A 20,879-nucleotide genomic window follows, 5' to 3' on the forward strand; every position below is an offset into this window, starting at 1 on the left:
ACAATAAGTTACTTGATCTTGTAAGGTAAAGACCCTACAATAAGAGAACACCCAACAATGATATGATCCCAGAATAATTAAGTTGCACTAACTTAGTTATCTTAAGTAAGCTTGACTTAGTTTTTTTGAGGCAACAAGTTTGCATAGTTTTTTTAAGTTTTGGGAACTAATGAGATTTTACAGTGTATGAGCAAGCACTTTGGCGACCAAGGAATAACTTGTTTTTAACAGGAAGAAACCAGCAGAACCAGGCTCAGGGAGGGGCGGGGCCATCTGCTGCGACTGTTTGCAGTATTCACAGTATTGTGCACTTACCACAACATCACTGGACTGGAAAATTAGAACACAGTTAATCCGTTGTGATGTAATGAGGAAACTGAGATACTGTGTTGGTTTCCATTCAATTTGATGAATGATCACTTAACATGCACGACACCAATTTTTGCTATTTTTAACCCAGCATAACAGAGCTTCAGAGGCACCGCGCGTCCTGGCAAGTGCCAATCATATTAACCAAGACTGCGTATCCAAACAACCACCAGAGTCAGCTGTTTTCTCATTTAACTTTTATTTGTGCAAAGCAGTAAATTTACAGCCAAAGTAATTTCTGTGTCGCTGCAGGTCACCTGAAACCTTTAAGTATGCTGTTATCTGTACGTAAGCATTCAGTATAGCTGCATAGATAGCAAAGGTTATCGCTACGAGCCACGTGACAGCGTAGGTGGGGCTGCTCTTCACAGAAAACAACATCTTTATATAAAAAAGGTGGATTGAATCAACACAAAGTACATTCACAGTAACAACAGTAATGTAAGAGGTTTTCATTAGTTATAGTTAAGTAATGTTTTCTATATAGTTTAGTGAATAGTGCCAAAAAGAAACAGAAACAGGAGTGAAGGTTTTTGTTCCCCTGCAAGGGTTTAATTACAGTTGGATTAGAAGAACCAATTAAAGACTCATTTTAGTTCCTTTGGTCCAAAATGTGCATAAAACCTAAAGTAACGAGTACAGAACGTTAAATACTACGTTGTGATGTTGGTTTTTTCAATATGGAATGTAAGAACACATAAAACATCACAATACTGAGAGACAGCATGTACAGCAATGAAAGGTCAGGGCAAATTTCAACAAATTAAAGACAACTTCAAGTAAAGATGGAGTACAAGAAATGATCGAGAAAACAGAAAACGCTTTGAATTTGAATATTTATCGAGTATAATCCACTGCTCGCAGACCTTCAGTCTCATTGTATCAAAATTTCACTACACCTAAAAAAAATTCAAAAGAAAATATAATAACTGTACAAAAGTACACCTGCATGTAAAATAAAGTCACAGTTCGTCACCTCCTAAAACTGTCCTCAAAAGTGCCACAGTAGACATTCAAACACCTCTGCATGCTTCTGCCGTCAAATGTTTAGTGTAGAGAAAAGTTTAGCTTCCCCATCAACAGGTTCCCTCCACTGGGAAACGCAGCATTCGCTGGGGTCACATTTTCAGTTTGGCTGCTTCCACAGCGCCTTTGTGGCAGCTGTACGACTTTCATTTGTAGCGGCACGATCACATTTTTCAAATCTGGGGTCAAAGTAGGATCTAACAGAAGAATCCTTGGGTATGGGACAATCACATTTTGGACTGGCTTTTGGTAAACGCCCACATCCGAACAGAGATTTTACAATCATGGACAATCACACACTTATTGATGCTGCTTACAGTCTAGTTAACAAGGTCATTAAGGACAGCCATCGACCCCAACCACCAAGTCCCTTTCGACCAGTCTAGGGTTAGCTTTTGTTTTGGGCACATGTGAGGTCTAACTAATCCTCAGTGATGATCTGAAACCTCGTTTGTGTTTAACTTTAAACTGTTGTCCAAAGTGTTGGGATTCAGGGAAGCGAGAATAATCGTTTTAACTGACATGCATTAAAAACTATTTCCATTGTTTTCTTATTGCTTTTCTCCAAAACAAGAGTGAGGATTCAAACCGAGGGCTGGAGTCATCACCACCGCCGATGACACCTCCTTTACATTTTCAGAAACTGGATTTAGATCAGGTCTCATACATTTTAGGATTGAAAGGTATAAATCTGTTAGAAGGATTGTCTTTCTACAAAAAGGTCAAAGTCTACAACGGGGTGGGCTTTGATTAAACCCAACGCTGACGCCTAAGCCTAGACGGGTGGCCAACGACCTGATGGATGTTAAAAGGTTAATAAAGTCGATATACTAAGAGTTGGTAAGGAGGTCGAAAGCGATATCAGCAGGAGTCCTTGAGTTACATTAATAGTATATATTGATTTTTTTTAATGGAAAGCTTTGTTGTCATTGTCAGTCTAGCAGGCACTGCTATGCCCAGTTAAAGTATGAAGAGGTACAGAAATAACAGGAAGATCATTTTTCACAATGTCATTTAAAGGCATGAAAAATGATGCCCCACCACTGATTGGTATACAATAGCAAAATACTGCAATGATGCAATTACAACTAATCAGGGTGAGGTAGAACTTAGCTGGTCTCAGGATGTCTGCATGATCTCTTTGTGCCACGTCTCTATATCAAACCTCTATATCACCACCTAGAAGTAGCACCTCAGAGGGAAGCTTGACATACACAGGACACAGTGTTTGTCTGCTGCACTGCTGCATTTCTGCCCTCACTCAAGCAGACAGTGGCCATAATGTGCGCTTGGACGTGACTCACATCAGTGACTCAGCTCTTGGAAACAGAGCGCTCTTGGTCTTAACTAAATGCCCCTTCAACAGCAGTCCAGTTACAAGAAGTAATTTATGCAAAGTTTGACTTTGCAGCAACACGTGACCGTCAGCATCATTACTCTGGATTACGGCTACAATGATGAGGCAGCATGGCAGCAGGCACTTGGGCCAAAACACCAGTGACGTCACCAACGAATCCATCACCACAATAAGGAGCCATTGTCGTGTGTTCAGTGTGAAGCTTTCTTCAATGCGGCAACAACATCTGGTTCCCAACAGACGGTTTAGCAGCCAGGCTAAATCAGACAACACAACGTAACGTGTGCAGCTGTCACAGTGAGCCATAATAATGATAACATGAAACCACCACACCTTTGTCCCTTAAACAGTTAAGTGAAATCATAGGACTATAAGTAAGTAAGCTACAATGTGTCCTGTTGTAAGGAAGATACCTGACGTTCGATAGCTTTCATGTTGACTTGTTGAGGCTACCCCAGAAAAATATTCACATGTTTAGAAATCCAAAATAACCGTGTTTGCCCTGGCCTGAAGATAATGTCAAACACACACAAAAAAGAAAATGAAACAAACATCAAGTGGGAAGAAAGTGGAACCTGTTAATCCATCAGCCCACCAGTAGCAGACAGAACCAGGCTACTGGGAGCTCTGGCAGAAAAGTTGAAGTTCTGATTCTTTCCCACACAGCAGACACATACTGTACATACACACTGATGCAATGCTAACACTTCTGAGCTAGCCACGCTCTCAGAACGTTCATGTTAGTGATGTGGTTCAAACTGGGCCGAAACAAACTTCTGACCAGCGATGAAGGTTAGTGCGAGTCCATGTGTTTCCTCTGTTTTGTTTTGGGGGGTTTTGGCCTTCAGTTACGCTGTGTAAACTTTGAGCTGCAATGATTGTGGGGCATATTGGAAGCACCTACTAGCCACGTGATCAAGGTTTGGCTTTGGTCAACACAACACCAACAGTAGCCAGCAAATACCAGCAAGGCAGGGAGTGTAAGTAAAGCGTAGAAACTTTATCAGCCCGTGGGTCCTTGACGTTTTGGCTGAACGTGCTGTCAGAATACTGAATCATCTCGCCTCCTTTACACAGCCCAGGTCTTCTTCTGCTGGAAGTAGGCGTCAAACCTGGCCTGTGCGTACTCCTACAACACAGGTAAGCACAAATGAATATGTGGAAACAAGGGCTTGTTTTAAGTAAAAACAATAAATCCAAATGTAACCCTGTGTGCTCCGGGTTAAGCACAGTCACACTAATCGAACATCAGTTCGTGTCAGGGTCTTTGCACAGTGAATTCTTCCTTCTTCTTGTTTTAGACATCAGTTTGCTTGAAATTCACATTTGTGACTTTGCACTAATATCTGAATTAAGTGTTGAAAATGTTATTTAAAAGTCACATTGATGAGCTTTAAGTCTGGATCGTTTTAACCAGTACATATCCCAGAATCTGTGCACGCTTCGGATTTTCACCAAGCGCAGCTTCCTGTCAGGATAGCAAAGCCCTGCCAGCTGGTGTGACAGCGTCCCGCTGCATGGCAGCCCGATCTGACCCGAGGCTGTCAAAGAAGCTGAGCACAGCCAGGCAGAAGCTCAAACTCCAACCAGAGGTAACGGCCACTTCTGTCACTGTTCGTCCTGAACAAACATATAAATTCCATGATTCTTTCTTTTAATGACCACTGCGCATCTTTTTTTGACAGCAGAGGAGACGACCAGGAATGCCCTGAATTACCCGTTACGATGTATCTCACTTTGGTTAAAATGAAATCCTCCTCTTCCCCACTTGACATTTTACCAAAGCTGAAGTTCAGATCTGTGCCCCGAACAACTTTGATATTGAGTAAAGTAAATAAGGGCTCGAGTTAAGGAAGCAAAGACTCACCAGATATCCAAATTTGATGGTGGACAGCTGGGCCTGGATGATGGACCACAAGCCCCAAAAGAAGTGAGATGCCAGCGAGAACCTGCATCACAAAGACACAAAGTGTTTTCTACTTCCATTTAGCTTTTCACTGCAGTATCCTACGAGTTACTCTGCGTTAGGTAACGCATCTTTGTACCCTAAGCTCACCTGTTCACCTCCACGTACAGCTCTTCTTTCAGCTTCATTTGGTCCTCTGCGCTCAAGCCGTCGAACCCTTGATCGGACTCGCGCAGGTAGCTCTCAATGAAGTGGAGCTACGAGGAAACATTTCATGGCAGTCAGCAGTCCGTTAGAGAAATCGAATGAGCCCACTAACGTATTTTACACACCTGCTGGGCCTTTGAAGGGTAGTTCTGAGCGCTGACTTTAAAGAAAGGAAACTCATCGCAGTTGTAGTCGTACATCCATTCACAGAAGTGGTTACCGATGTCGAATCCCCTGCAGGGTCAGAGAATGGACAAAGAAACAAGAGCACGTTTATGAGCCAGTGCTGTTCCTTGTTTTGGTTTAGTTATAATTAAAAAGATAAGTAAATCTTCTCCCACGAGCAGTGACTGTAAAGTCGCAGTAATCCCGTGTGTGATTCAGTCTCATTCGTCCCTCAAGTATTCCCGAGTGCCGTTTCCCACACTGTTATCGGGAGCAGGACCTCCCTGTGCAGCGGGGGAGGCTTCCAGAGAGAAAAAGCAATAACCCACAGCATGTTTTGTTGTGTTCTTCCTGTGCATGTGTTATAGCACACGTGCAAGCCCTCTTCATGCCTCACAGGGTCACGTGTTCTATGTTATACACGGGGAGGACTTAAAGGGGCCAGGCTGAAGGGAGCTGGGAGGAGGAGGGAGTTCTGGGTAATATGCAGTGTTTCCCAGAAATGAGCGACGCATAAAGACAGAGAGGTGCAGAAACACAAGCACATCGTTGTATTCTCGTCTGCTTCGGGTCATCATCGCCTTTCTCTGGCCTTCATCCTGTGTGCCCTCAGCAGCCTGCCAAGTTCTGGTTACATAACAGCTGCAGTTAATATTTCAACAGATTAGGGTGGGCGTGAGTTAGGACGTCCGATATAACGATATATATCGGGTGACGACATAAAAACGTCTATCGTTTCATTTTACGCTATCGTTTGTTTCGTAGTGTGGCAAAATAAACTGTTTTGATGGTCGCTGTAGTGGCTATATTCATTTGTTAAAGTTCTCTCTTTCTCTTATATTTAATATGACCACACTACGGACGGACAAGCGCCTGTTTTTACACGTTGCCGTTAGCAACCACGACGGTAAAACAATGGCGTTTGTTTGTTTTGCATATTAACCTTTCACAATAAAGCTCGAGATCCTGTTGAGACTTTTCAAAATAAACTAAATCCCGTGAAAGAGTATGCAGCGTTTACGGATGAGAAGCAAAAAAGCCGCCCGGTGCTAAAAAATAAACCTTAGACTCAAACGTTAGAACGCTTTTCCCCGCAGCACGCCGTGTAATAAATACTCACAAAGAAAACGGCGGCTGTTACAACTTGTGTTTAAAAATGTATCGTTTCATGCATCGGTTAAAACACTCGACTCCAGCTGGAAACACTTCACGCAAGTCGAGCTGCCCGAGATCCACCGAATTTACAGAAAATGTTACATTTTTGTGATTTATATCGTTATCGGACGATAGATGTCTTATATCGGGATATGAGATTTTGGTCATATCGCACAGCATGAGTGTAGGAATATCACTAAAACGCAGCCATAAGCCGACTGTGGCGGTTTTTCTTCTTGTTTACGCTCTGATTCTAGTATCTTTGTTTACCATTTTAACCAGGTTACAACCAGGTTATAATCTGGTTAGAGAGCACTGAATGTGACACAGGTTGGTAGGAGATGAGTGACGGTGACGCAGCAGTTCAGCACTCGAGTCAGGCTCGAGTCGGCGCATCAGTTTCACCAAACCATTAAAAACTGTAAACATGGAGGTGTTTTTTTCACTTTGTGTCAGTTTTTATTTCTACTATTTTTATTTCATTTGAATTTTTATTTTTAATGATGCCGATCCAGTTTATCGATCTGCTTCTTGTTTCTAATGCTAACCCTACAATAATAACAGTAATGATATTAATAAAGACAGCAATGGACTGATGCAGAAACAGCTGGTGAGGGTTCCCAGGTCAGCTGTTACTGCAGGTGTCCTGCTCGTGTACCTGTAGTTGTAGCTGCTGTATTCAAAGTCAATGAGCATCAGCTTCTGTTTGTCTGAGCTCTGGCGGCCTTTCAGCAGCAGGATGTTTCCTGAAAGGAGCAAACACACACAAGTTAGCACTGCTACAACAGAGGAAAAGAAATGGATGGTATGAAGGGCGACCTCGCGTCTTCAGGTTTTACCTTCCTGACAGTCGTTGTGGCAGAAGACCACGGGAGAATGAGTGGACTCGAGCAGAGACCTGCACAAACACAAAGGCGGTCACTTCATTATAAAGTCATGGATGTTTAGAGACTCTCAGCTGTGCTTCCTTTGCCCTCTGCGCCTGTGTAGCCTAGATTTTCACGCATGTTTCCTGTGGTAAACCAGCATGTCCTGCATAACAGTCAGCAGCAGCAACGTGTCTGCAGCAACATACCTGAGCATTTCCATCTCCTGTGGGAGGTTATAGCTGAGCAGGCGGTTGAAGCGACGCAGGTGCGACTCTCTGGTGAAGCTCAGCCTCATCACTTGGCTCAGGTACCTGATCAAAGTGTTACATCCACACACATTAATGAAAAGAGGAAAAAGTCATAGTAGATATGTTGGAAATGGAACACAGGTCACTACTTTATTTGTGTTGAAGTTACATTTAGTCAATGATAGCTTAGTTTTAAAAATAATAAACAATAGTTTTTAAAAATAATGAAAACTTTTTCTCCAATTTTTAAGCTGGTCTAAAAATGTCTTTGTGTTTTTGATATTTGCACACGCTGGCTGCTATTTAAATTTGAGCGTACAAATATGTAGATGCATGTAAGGCCCACAGCTGCTGCGAGTTCAGTGTACTTCAAATATATTCTAACCACATCTGCTGTATGGGCGTAATTTAATTTAGGTTTTCCCGTCAATCTTTTGTGGCGGGAAAATCAGTCAAAGAGCCGAACGGCCGGACTCAGGAGGCGATCAGCCAGACATTTAGGCATGTATGAGGAATACTGATGGAAAAAGACAGCGGCCTTTATCAGCACACGCCGACAAACATTGTGCAATTTAAACCTCGTAAACACTTGATGCATAAGGTTGAAGGTATTTCAAGGAGAAGTGCACGGCGATAAGCGGACGGCCACCTGCAGAAGTCGATAAGTAATCAGTGCTGTGACACGCTATCTGGGAGAACTTGAACTGAGGAAACTTTTTACGTGCCCACTGCCTGACGCGGTGACGTACGGGCTCGGGTGACTCACTTGTCCATGGTTCCAAACAGCCACTTTGGTTGCTTGTTGAAGGGCATCCTCATCCCGTGAAACCTGGCCATCTTCTGCGCAACCTCGGCCGAGATGCTGGAGTCGCTCAGCTCACAGGTGTCCAGTTTACGGCTCTGTCAGCAGGACATTAAAACTGCATGAAACCATGACCATTGCTGGCTCTAACTGCATAAATCACAGGTTTGGTCAGGGTTTCTTTGACATCCAAACTAAAATCTTATCTTGCAGAGCCCCGGTGTGTGAGAGCCAAATAAGAAGCGTTGGGGGTTTTTCAGACATCTGAAAACAATCTGGTCACTGCATCCAAACGTTAAACAATTCTTAAAGTCAAATTCTGTTCTGTAAGTAATTTAAGCCTCTAAATCCATCACTGAGCAACCTTTTAAAAATATCCACCTTTGTTGTCACACCTGATATTCCTGTTTGAAAGGTTTTACGACTTATCACAAACTGCGTTGAGCAATTTTGAAAAGCCCCGGACCTCAAACTGTACACGAGCTGGAGGGTTGTGTTTCCACTTGTTTTTATCCTGACACACACACACACACACACACACACACACAGTTGTGTATTCATGTCATTTGTGGACAGGCTTACCCTAAATATAACCTAATTGTAACCCTGTAACTAAAACCACATTTTGTGTCTCAAAATGCCGTCAGACTTGTGGGGATTTTGTTCCCCACAAAGATATGAATTCAAACACACACACTCTAACATTTCTTTCCTCTCAGTCCTAATCTAGAAAAATAAAGTTGTGAGTATTGGACTTCTTTGAGTGCTGCTAAACTGCTAAAAAAATCAAATAAACCACAAAGAGACTGAAAATATTTTCTCTAAAACAGATTTTTGTAAATGAAACAAAACTTTGAAACCAGGTGAAATGTGTTTGGAGTTTGTTCCCAACTTCATTAAACTAATCTTTATAAACTTTAGCAAAAATGAAAATAAAATGCACATTGTTTTGTAAAAAGACAGGATGTACGTCAAAATAAACTATTTCCAACAGGATACTGAGAACATCAGTACTTTGGAATAAAGTTCAACAGACAGCAGGAGTGCAGCTTTGATAGACTTTGGACAAAAACAAAGACAGAAATACATTTCCAATTATGTTTATTTATAAGTGACATCACTTCCTGCTGTTGCAGTTAGCTGGTGTCCATGAAAAGGTGATTTCATGCTGACAACGTGATAATGTCTATTCATCCCGTAACAGCTGATCAGATCGATAAAGCACCTGCGTCTGGATCATAATGTTTGCTTTTAACTTGATTTCTGTCAGTCCTATCAGTGGAAGGAAACGTGATGCGTAAGTGCAGCTCCGCACGGTGACTTACGGGGATGTACTGCTCCAGGCGGCCCTGAGGGAAAATACCGTAGAGTTTGGGTCCGAGCTCTCGCTCAGCCAAGATGGCGAACATCACGCTCTCCAGCACCATGGCCTCGGCGCCCTGAAGATACACAACAGCAACACAGTCAACATTTCAGGCAACACGGTGTCAGAGTTCACAGCACCTCCACCGTTAGCTCCCATCACAGCCGCAGAATAGCAAATGAGACAAAGAGCTCTTTCTGGTCACACAGGCTGAAAACGTTAACGTTAGAGTGGATGAATCCTCTCCTCAGCCACGTCCAGACACAGGCAGACTGCCTTTGAAAAGGAAAAATGTTCTTTTCAGGGTTTCTGGTAGGCAGCCTGCCAAAGCTGCTTTACATGAAAAGGTCTGACGTGTGAAAATGGCACAACTTCAGCAGAGTGAAGCGCACGTCTGAAAGGGGCTTAGGAGGCAATCAGGTGGCGGAGGACAAGGATGGACGATTCTGAATGAGGAGAAATGTTGTGGTTAGGGTTAGCAGGGTTTGCCTGTCAAAGCGGTGAGGAGAAACACAAGAGGTAGATGAAAATCTCCAGGAAGACTTGGCTATGCAGTTGAAGCTGCTGGAGCAGAGGAGACAGGCGGCCTTGTGTTTTCTCGTTGAATCTACGAGACGCACAAAGCTCCCACGCCAACACGTGCAGCCCGGAGACCAACGGGGAGCCTCTCATGCCAGCACAGTCACGTGTCCTCAAAGACAAAACTGTGTGCTGACTCGATTCTGTTGGAAACCAGGCTTCTCACCAAATATGCAACAGGTTTGGAGTTAAGTCTACAGTCGGGTTTCTTACTTTTACTGGAGTTTCGTTTAGGGAAAGTCATGAACAGACCATCCATTCTATTAAATCCTGTCAGGAACTTGCACCAAAGACGACAACTATCATTGATTTGTGTTTACTTCTAAGATTAGGCTTAAAACTTTCCTTTTTTAGAAAGCATATAGTTACAGCTGCATAAGCACTCTATACGTTGACTATTGCTTCTTCAGTCCCCTTTTTCATCCACCACGTGTTTTTACACATCTCTGAATTTAATCATTACTTATTATCACTCTGTCTCTCCTCCACAGTGCGTCTTTGTCCCATCGTCCTCGCCTCACCCCCAGCCGGTGGCCCCGCCCCTCCCTGACCTGGTTCTGTTGGAGGTTTTTTTCCTTCGCTCATAGGAGGTCGTATGATTGTTGGGGTTTTTTCTGTGTCACTGTAAGGTCTTTATGCTACAATATGAAGCGCCTTTGTTGTTATTTGGCACTATATGAATAAGACTGAACTGAATTTTCTTGTATTGCTATATCAGCTTCAAACATGCAGCGTTTATCAGCTCAGTGATTTCTAAAAAAATATTAACTTTTTCAATTTTCTTTAGTCTCTTAACTTTGAAAAATGTAAAGTGTAAATTGCTAAAGTGCCCATTTAATTTGAATAACCTCCATGTTGTGCTGCAGTTCAAGCCTTGAAATAAAAGTCAGTGCTATATTGCCATCCTCATACTGTTGAGTGAATAACCTTCAGATAAACTGCAGCAGAGACAGAGGTTTGGATCCAAACGTGCGCCTGCTTCTTTGGATAACAGCCATGGGAATGTGTTTCATAATGAGTGCCGGACAGGAAGCCGACTCAAAGAAAACAATGCTGCCCACTCTGTGGCCTCCTAAACATGAATTATTATGAACTACGTCCGTCTCAAAGCAGAACAGGACTGATCTCCCAACAAGGAAGCACAACATTGGACTCCAGGTAAAGTCTCTTTAGGGAATATGGGAATCTCTGCTGTGACAAAGCTGCATGCTGCCTACACATCCAGTAACCAGTCTCTGTTTACGACGTAACTCATGGGACCGCCCAAACTTGGTAAAGCTATACACAAGGACGAGATTCTCTCGGTTCTCATGTGTTACATGGACAAGGTGTGGATGAGAAGCATCATAGGAAACTCACATGGAAGTAGATTATAGTAGCGCTATACGAATAAGTCTGATTTAAACTAAACTGAACTGAGTTTTTGGGAAACTTGACGTCACCTGACCAATTTTCAGCAGAATTTTAGCAGATGCACGTTTGGTAAAACGTCGCCTTGCTCTCGAGTTATCACGTTTACAGCTGCCTGGTGGGATGACGACAATATTCCATCTGCCTTTTTCGGCAGCTATGTGGCTATTTTCCTGTTTTCTATCATATCTGCTGAAGAAAAAAGCAGAACAAACAATGCAGCACTAACAAAACACCAGTGAATTGGGCAGTACTTCTAATCTCTCCCTGGTTAGCATTGTTGCCCGGCTGGTGTAAAATTTGAATGTTCTCTTTCGTCACACGGTTCAAAAACATACGTGGCCGTTGGCTTTTGGTAAGCTGGCAGAGCCTGTGGTCGTGTATATGAGCGTCACTGGTTGTCAGTCGGGTGTAGCGTCCTCTGATCCTGTGATGGTGTCTCGAGGCACTCCATTTCCACCTCAATGATTGTTCTCTGAACACTTTGTTGCTAACATCCACAGTTAGCCACCAATAACAGTGGCAGCCTGTTTACAGTAACTGTCAGCACTGCATGAATTCTGGGATTATTAGCAGCTTAATAGTTTATTGACCTGGTTAAGGGAACGTCTGAACTTCGCATAAATACATTTAAAGCAAACTGTTATTTCCTTTTTTCACTCGATTACTAATAGCATAGATATTCTTCTGCCTACATCCAGATACTTCTGTCTACGTACTGTTATGCAGTACACTGTGTTCTTATGTAGTGCATGAATTTTGACAGGGCTGTGGTTTTCTAAACTGCAAACAGCAAGTTGCTGATTTACTGCGGTTGATTGTTGTGCAAGACGCAGCATGTTCTGAATGTTTAAAACCACAACGTCACACAAACAGTAACACTCAGTTCTTCCTGCAGTGAAGACGACAGCGTTGCTATAATAAATGCGACCGTGCGTGATGTCAGTGCCTGAAAATACCTGCCGTTAGCTTGTTAGCTAGCGCTGGCAGTGCTGACTCCTCTCATCCCACCATTAAACCAAAATGTGAGGCGGTTTAGAGGATGCCTGACTTTTTGACCCGTATGGGTGCATCATACAGGTGCCCGTGGTGCTCTTCATGCAGCCATACTTGCTAGTATGAACACAATGGACGTACAGAGGGATGGAAGCGAACACGTTAGCTCCCTCTCCCGACCGCAGAGCAGCTCGTTCACGTTTATTCCCCTGCTGTTCACTCAGCGAATGCTCCCTGTGCTTACATAATGTCTTACCTGCAAAGAGCTGATCGCAGGCATTTTCAAATCTCCGACATGAATTATCCACATTATCATAATCATCTTGACACAAATGCTGGCAGATAACGAGGCCTCAGAGCGAAAACACTGTGCTGAAAATAAAGGTGCTCATAGAAAATATTGACTTTCAAGCTCATTAGAATTGTACAAACTCTGTTTCCATTGATGTTTGCACCTTCAAAACTCCCCACATTGATTTACTGCACATTATAAAGAAATGAGGGATGACTCAAAACTATAATTTCACTTATGAAAAAAAGTAAAATTCAAACGTCTTTGTACCTCATGGCAACTTTTTTAGTAAAGCTTTGTGTTTTAATGTGGGAGTTTTTTACCTTTGAAGCCAGCATTTAAAGTCCATTGGTCCAAACTGGAGTTTTTGGCACTTCTGAGCTGGTTTAACACAAACGTGTCTGCCAGTGAGCCAGCAATTTAAAAAATCAAATCAGGGACTCGTCACGTCCTAACATTTAAAAACGTGCTTCAGCCTGGACATTAGAGCTCAGTCATTCATTTAAATGTTAAATGATAAAGTGAAAGCATACTAGTGACCCAAATGTCAGTTAAGTGAATGCACTGGTCCATTTCTGTTTGATGGGCTCTTTAGAGGCTGCTGCATCAGCCCACGCGGTGAGCGTGGTCGGTATCGACGGTCTCGCAGCCTGCAGTCCTCCCTCGACCTCACTTTCACTTCCTCTGACCTATTTCAAATGCCAGTTTCTGTTTTACATGCATGTTTGACTTGCTTTCTCTCCCACAGGTTTGTTAATTATCAACCAGTGTTAGCCGTAACCCCGGCTCGCGGCTCGGACGCAGAAGAATCGAAACATTCCTGATGAAAAACTCCTCCTACAGTTTTCTGTCGCCTGACACGGCATCGTCTGTGCTGCTATCTGAGGAACATTCGGTCTAACGTGCACTCTGTTCCTGGTGAATATTTGATTACGACTGAATCCAAGTTGTTATGCCAGTCATGTGCCGGTGCTGCGTCTCTGCTCAGAGGTATTTAGCGGGCTGGCCTTGGAGCAGGTGCACTGTGAGCTTCAGACAGCTGCTGCTCTAACCTCAATACTTATCCACTCTGCTATGAGTGTAAGACGATGGATTAATGAAGGTAATAAAAGCACATTATCTAAGAGAATAGATCAAACTGAACTCCCTTTGAGTAACTTAAGTGTTCCTCCTCCGAGTACTAAGTGTTGATCACAACGCTAACCCTGACCTTGACATATTAAACTAATCTGCCAACGGCTTGGTAACAAAAATAATCTTTCTGCCTGACACAGATTAAAAAAATTCACATTTTTACCCCAAATATCTGTTTTGGTCTTCTCCAAAATATAAGATAAGGACCGAGGTTACCGTCACCACCTGTGACAACTTAAGATCTCAGAGAAATACAGGAGGAAAGGGGCGGCACAAGCCTTCATCGCTAAAAATGGCCAACGCTTTTATATCAAGCTACATCTTGAAACCAGCACAGGGTTTGTAGCCTAACTGTGTCACTGTGTCGTCTTCACCTGGATGTAAACTCTGTCCGACATGTGAGCTACAGCTCTGCTGTGACGACTGAAACATCCAAGGAACTAAGTCCGCATCATCCTTTCCAATCCAAATGGGATTTACGTTGACACACTGCATTGTTAGGGAAGGCGGATCTAGGCGAGGTTATCTGAAGACACTCGCAGTCCAGCATTAGCCTCACGGCGAGCTGAAGATTAGAGAAGTGGAGTGGAGGAGCTGCCATCTTTATGGAAAGATACTTGAGTGGAAACAATGGCTAACTTGCTGATGACCTAATCTCAGTCCCATGACAGAGAGTCATGATTCAGCTTTGTAAGGTGAAGGTCAAAGCGGGTCACATGATGCCGCGTGGGTACAGAACTTTCCGAGTCAGTGGGTTTAAGGCTCGGTACACTGCCTGCAGTGATACCCTGAACACATCTGTGCTGGTTCTCTATCACTAAAATTAGTCTTTTTATGAGGCTTGCGTAACGCGCAAACTTCCTTCACTTGTGCATTTCAGCATTTTATCTTCCTGTCTGCACATTAAGAACACTGCAGCCTGTCAGCACTCAGCTCGTAATTACCCTGAACATGCTTTTCGCAGGTTTACAACACATGTATTATAAAATGTACAGCAGCAGGATGCAAATAAACAGATCCAACGAATCAGATCCGCTGTTGACTATAGAATGAGATGGAAATAGTAAAATAATACCAGTTTACCTCAGACGCACAGCTACTCACATGTAGTCCCAACTCTGCCAACAAGCGCTCAACTGACCCTGAAATATGGACGAAATCCCGTCCTTCACCTCCTCAACTGAACCAAGAAACCCTCCCCGCTCATGCCTTCTCCTGAGAATTGGACCAACCCAGAATCTCCATGTCTTCCTTTTCTTGTGAGGAAACATCGGCACCCGCTCATCGTCGCTTCATGTCGACTTAATTTGTTTTAGGACAAGGTGTGCGCATATGTTACATCACAGGCTGGCATCCAAAAAGTTTAGAGGACTGCGAGGGAAGACAACACAAGAACTACATCCTTCAAAGCAATCATCAAAGCAGCACCTCTTTAAGCCATTGTGACCTTTGTGTGTGGGGCTGCAGTGATTTTAGGCATAAACCCTCAGACTGTATGAACTATTACACATTACATTTATGATTCATTTGGGGTCAATAACGATAACCTGCATCACTGCTGGCCAGCTGACGCCACATAAGCCAACAAAGACATTCAGAACAGTTTATTGTAACATTGTAACATCTAAAGACTTTTTTGAATGAACCTTTATCACCTTAACACGTACGTCTGCAGTCGTAGATGTAACTCTAGCTACTTAAATACTGCATCATCTCCTTTTTGTGTTTTGCATGTTGTGACCACAGTGTTAAGGTGCAGTATCACCAACTATGAGGTTAGTGTCAATCAGACATTTTTCATATGTGTACCACTAACATGACATCAGCACTTTAGTTTTTTAATTTCTCGCTAAATTAAAATTGAAATAAAACTTTTTTGTTGTCTGTTTTGCTTTTTAACCTTTGACCTCGACGGCTGTTCTGTTTTCTGTTTTCCTGTTTTGAAGATTTACACGATCGACCTGGGCGGCTGTGGTGGTAGAGCAGAAAGGCCAAAGTATCCTTAGGAAAGTTACTGAACTCTGATTTGCTCTAAATGCGTTCACCAAAGAGTGCACTTTGAGTTCTCGAGTTGAAAACTGCTGTATACGAACCAGAACATTTACCTTTGCTGGAGAATAATGGAACTAAATGACACTAAATGACCTTTGTGGTGCACAAAGGCAGCAAATTCAGCTGCAATGTCATAAAACAACAACAATTATTTTTAAAAATGCACAAATCATGTTAATTACATTTGTATCATTAATATGTCAGTTTAATGTGATATCAAAGAGTCAACAGAAGCAAAACTCCAAACAGTGGTAACATTACACATTTAATAAAGGCGTGTTCACACCGACTGCAGAGAAAAAGTCTCTGCAAATACGCGACTGTGAAAGTCTTCTGGAAGCAAATACACATCCACGAGGGCTGTTTAAACTGCAGGTCATGAGGAAGAGCGTGTAAACACGGGGAATAATGTCACGTCTGCCACCAGGTAACCAGCGAGGGCGAGATTTATGCTGAAAGGGCCTAGTTTCAGAAACTGGAAGGTGTTACCGTTCAAATCAAGTCTCGAGATGCATTTTGACCAAATGAGTGAAAATGTGGACCTAACCTGTGAACCTCTGGTCGTCGGGGACGTTGAGGATGCTAAGAGGTTAATGACCAGCTACAGTTTATATCTCCTGGGTGTCTGTGCTTTGGTTTAGGTGTTAAAAGACAAAATCAGAAATTGAACGGAAGAAAAAAGTAACACTTTAGATTTTCAGTCATGCAGTGTCGGGTGAGCCAGGTATTAAATTAACTGGCTACAAGTATTTGGCCGTTCCTGTGAATTCCCCCAAAGCCCCGCCGACGCACGTGCTCAGAGAAACCTGGCGGATCCTCTTCAGGCTCAGCGTGAGTTAGAGAGGAATTTAGGGGAGGAGAACAAATCTTCTGAGAAATCAGTGAGACGGGGGAGGGGGGCATACACATGTGAGTCGAGTGTTGCTGTGGACGTACACTCTGAGTAGAGAAACTGTCGTCTGTTACTTACTTGGAAGTGATTTTCTTTGTTTGACTCTCGAGAATCCCCTTTATTACAGGACATCTATCAACAAGAGAAAAAGGGAAGAACTATCCATGAATACATGCCGCCAAGCCGCCCGTCAACATCAAAGCTGTGCCTGCGGTGCAGACAGTACAGTATGAGCTCAAACACACACCGAGTCTTTTGGATGCAGAAGACTGTTCAGGCAGTGGCCCTCAGACTGAAGGCAGGAGCAGAGCAGAGGCAGATGGATATGAAACCTGCACTTTTACTGAGAGCTGCAGGTTTCTGCTCATCAGCATCACATAACTTTATTGCTCAGAAACAGTCTCCAGTGCAGTTACGCTCGGTTTAATCATTAGTAGCTGTGCACTCAGACAAAGGCATTCGTCCCCTAATCATATTAGCTTTTTGATTAGACATCATTAATTCCTCCTGCGGCACGGCGGAGACGACCGCAGTTACCTCGGTTAAAGGACTCTGTGATGCGGTGCTCTCGTACATCCCCGGCAATAAAAGCTAACTGCTTACGTGCTCATTAGCAAGTACACAGAGCAGAGTTAATACTTAATGCAGGTCTCCTGCTAATGCACTCTCAGCTGCCAAATTGAGTGGCTGAATCTCAGTTGTGACTCTGTTGTGGTCTGATCGCCAGCAGGAGATTAGAATATGCTGTGCAAACATCTCGCTGGCCTTGAACTCTTACCGCTCGCTGTTTGCAAGCAAAACCACTCCGATGTGGCGAGTGCCAGCAGCTAAGCGCTATCGTAGGAGTGGATCTGCTGATGAGTCTGACATCATGAACTCTGGACTCAGCGGCCACGTCATGCAAAGAGATTATTTTTTCCAAAAAAAGCACCTGATGGGCAGCAGAAATCTGATCTATCTGATCTGAGCCGTGGACGTGCCATCATCAGGTCTGCCGTTTGTCCGCTAGCTTGAAACTGAAGCTGACTTCTTAATGATTAAGAATCACAAGACAGGGATTTAGAGCAGGAAAAGGACAGGCAGGAGGACTTTGTTCTCCTTCCTAGCGGCTGAGCTACATGAGTGTGTGTTACATCTTTGTATTAGGCTGAGACTTCATAGATCTCATACTGTACCGTGTTTTTGGGTGGGTTCACCTGGGAACAAGAGTGCCCAAGGCACGCTCCTTTGGGAAGCCTACGGCAAAGAACACATGCATGTACAGCCATGGGGGTACATCACCATGTACAACAATGGCTAACACGCACACAAACACACATACATGAAGGCATAACTGCATGCATACACTAATATAAGCATGTGACACACATTCACACATAACGGCACTTTCACTCGTCTATTTTGTTGTTTATCTGTAACACTTTTACATGTCTGCTCTTATTTGTGAGTGTGAGTAAAAAGCAGTAACTGCAGACTAAAAACTACCGAGGGGGAACTACTTCCTTACGTCCTCGTGGCGACTCTGGGTTACTTTTTGCACAGTAAAACACTGACATGTGATGTGGCTCCCACCTGCAGGATGGCCCCATAGAGGCGCAGCAGGACGCTCCTCGGCTCGTCCCCAACACAGTTCAGGCTGTCGGGGAGGCTGCACAGAAAGAGCTTGTTGCTCAGACCACCCCTGGAACACAGACAGACAGCGAATATGATATTGATATTTGCGTGTGTGTGATTAAATTATGGATTCACCAGTGTATAGAAGAAAAACACCAAAACTAGCAGCTCTGTAGTGGTTTAACATGTGCCTAACAATAAAAAGATCCCAGGAGGACACACTGCTCTCTTTTCCACAGAAGTTTTCCTCTTGAATAAGGGAGTGGCTTAAAATAGCATTTAGGAGCCAATATTGTTATCGGGCTGATACTGATATCAGCACAGCGACTGTAAACGCAAGAAGAAAATTTTAAAAATGACAAGAAATAATGTCATCAGCTGACATCCAAATTCTTGTGTTAAACACAGATACAGCTACCAGCCATCATTTTAAACAGACGACAAGAGGTCATGACCTGAGGTTTCATTGTTCTGGCAGCACTACATCAATCAATCCTAATCTACACTCAAAGGTTCGCTTATTTAAAAAGTTTATCATTGAGGAAAATGTGCTTTGTGTTGGGTGAACGTTTACCAATCAAGTAAAGTGGACCAGATCCCATTAAATCTAACATTTTACACTTCATGTAACAAAACTACAGTTTTACATGGAATTAAATGATTTAAAGTGAGCATTTCTGGGGTTTTTTTAGAGTGAGCACGTTCTCTTTTAACACTGCTTCTCTAACCACGGTGCTCCACAAGGCTCAGTCCTGGGTCCATTAATGTTTCCTTTTTAATGTTTTCATTATATTTCTCATCACTGTTAAAAGTGCTTGCTTACAAAACTTCTACCAAAGAAAAGCGCTGCTTAAAAAAAGGCAGACTTTTTTAAGTTTAAACATTTGTACACTTTTAAGTAAAAACTATCTGCAATAAAACTCATTAAATAATCACAACACTGACGCCAGAGAGGTTTAACAGTAATGACTGAAATGAGTTAAAGTCGGCCTTTGGACAGTTTTTTTCTTTCCTGAGTGTAGACCAATTAGATTTTTTTTCTTTTGAGTGGGAGGTAGGCTCCCACTTGCTATCAACTACATCAGCCGTCGGGCTAAGAATACAGACTGCACTATAGCAGCAGATTCTGACACAGGAACATGAAACGAGCTCTGCTGTTTCGACCACTCTGGGTCACATGGCTCTTGTGAGATGATCTCATCATACGGTTTACAGAAAAACACATCGGATGGTGAAAATAAACAGAAATAACGGTTCCGATGATCATCCGCACCTGATGATGGTGATCTGGAACAGGTCCTCGGCCAGGCTCTTCCAGGCTCCGTGCAGGAACTCCCTGCACCACAGATAAGCCCTCCTCCGTGTGTCTGGGTCGGGCTGGTCGGAGCGGACCAGCTCGTCACAGTCCTCCTGGGTGTCTGGCTGGACCTGCAGGGCGTTCTCGGTCACCAGCAGGCCCAGCGACATGGAGGGGGAAGAAGAAACCCCGTTGATGAATTTGGTTTTCATTTTTTCGACAGTAAGACAGGAAGTAGGCGAACGCGGGCCCCCTCGGGTGCGTGTGTCGCAGGATATTTTTCAGTTATTTCTCTCGGTGTGGAGCCCGCAGTGCGGCAGGTTTCTGCTCTTTAACTCTTTTTTAACAATAATAATAACAGTAACGATGAAAATAATCGTACGAGCTTCGCAAATGATGGAGACAAGCTAGATGCGTCCGACCGCGCGCAGGGAATGAATCGCACTGAGAGACGCGCGCGCAGCATCTCGGAGTGGCGTACAAGGAGGGGGGGGAGGGGTCACATGACACGCCTGCGCCCCTTCTCGTCTCTGATTGGATGGCTGTGACACAGCCCCGCAGGACCAAAACAAACCCTGACGGTGCGTGCAGGGAGTGTCGGGCAGAGAGAGCAATCCTGAAGTCCGGGAAAACAAGACCCGCAGCGTCAAACATAAGGCCCGGGGGCCAGAAAGACGCCAAACTGGTGATAAGCTACCAGAACCTTTTTGGCAACTTTTTTTTTTTTTGCAGTTGTTTTGAAATTTTGAACTTCTTGTTCTTTTACTAAGACATCTCAGGTTTTAAATGTGTAGTTAAACTTCGTTACACTGACACAAAAGGAGAGTTTCACTGGTTACAGTACATGAAACTGAATTGGTCTGGCTGTAGTTGTGTTTGACATTCCTGTATTATACTGAAGTTTAAAGAGTACAGGCCCCCTGTGAAGCCTCTTTAGCTTGCTGTTTTCTAGAAGAAGGTACAAGAGCATAAAAAGGAGGACCAGCAGATTAAAAAAACAGCTTCTCCCATGGGCCATCAGGCCCAGCATAAACTCTGCCCATCCCTGTGCAACATGTACTCGGGACCATGTAGGTGGAAAGTGCAATAATTAAAATACCTCTCTTATATCCATATAATGTATTCCACTTCCACTGTAAAAGCTGC

General features: G+C 43.5%; 1 protein-coding gene across 4 annotated transcripts; it reads right to left on the reverse strand.

The window, feature by feature from the left end:
- Positions 1-549: 549 nt before the first annotated feature.
- chka (choline kinase alpha) lies at positions 550-20,193 on the reverse strand. 4 transcript variants are annotated; one of them, XM_084936584.1, is made up of 13 exons: positions 19,710-19,823; positions 18,395-18,503; positions 17,998-18,058; positions 16,901-16,954; positions 9,430-9,543; positions 8,069-8,202; positions 7,261-7,365; positions 7,025-7,083; positions 6,844-6,931; positions 4,991-5,099; positions 4,809-4,915; positions 4,620-4,701; positions 550-3,881 (listed from the first exon to the last, which is right to left on the reverse strand). In XM_084936584.1, the coding sequence occupies exons 2-13, from the start codon at positions 18,409-18,411 to the stop codon at positions 3,822-3,824; spliced, it is 990 nt and encodes a 329-aa protein (XP_084792710.1). In that variant the 5' UTR covers positions 18,412-18,503; positions 19,710-19,823; the 3' UTR covers positions 550-3,821. The 4 variants fall into 4 exon arrangements, with proteins under 4 accessions (XP_084792710.1, XP_084792707.1, XP_084792708.1 ...); XM_084936581.1 differs by lacking the exon at positions 17,998-18,058 and having other exon boundaries at positions 19,710-20,193; XM_084936582.1 differs by lacking the exons at positions 16,901-16,954; positions 17,998-18,058 and having other exon boundaries at positions 19,710-20,193.
- Between the last annotated feature and the right edge of the window lie 686 nt (positions 20,194-20,879).

Source organism: Perissodus microlepis, chromosome 7 (assembly GCF_051167445.1).
Source record: "Perissodus microlepis isolate ML-2025 ecotype Zambia chromosome 7, ASM5116744v1, whole genome shotgun sequence".
Classification (NCBI taxonomy): Eukaryota; Metazoa; Chordata; class Actinopteri; order Cichliformes; family Cichlidae; genus Perissodus; species Perissodus microlepis.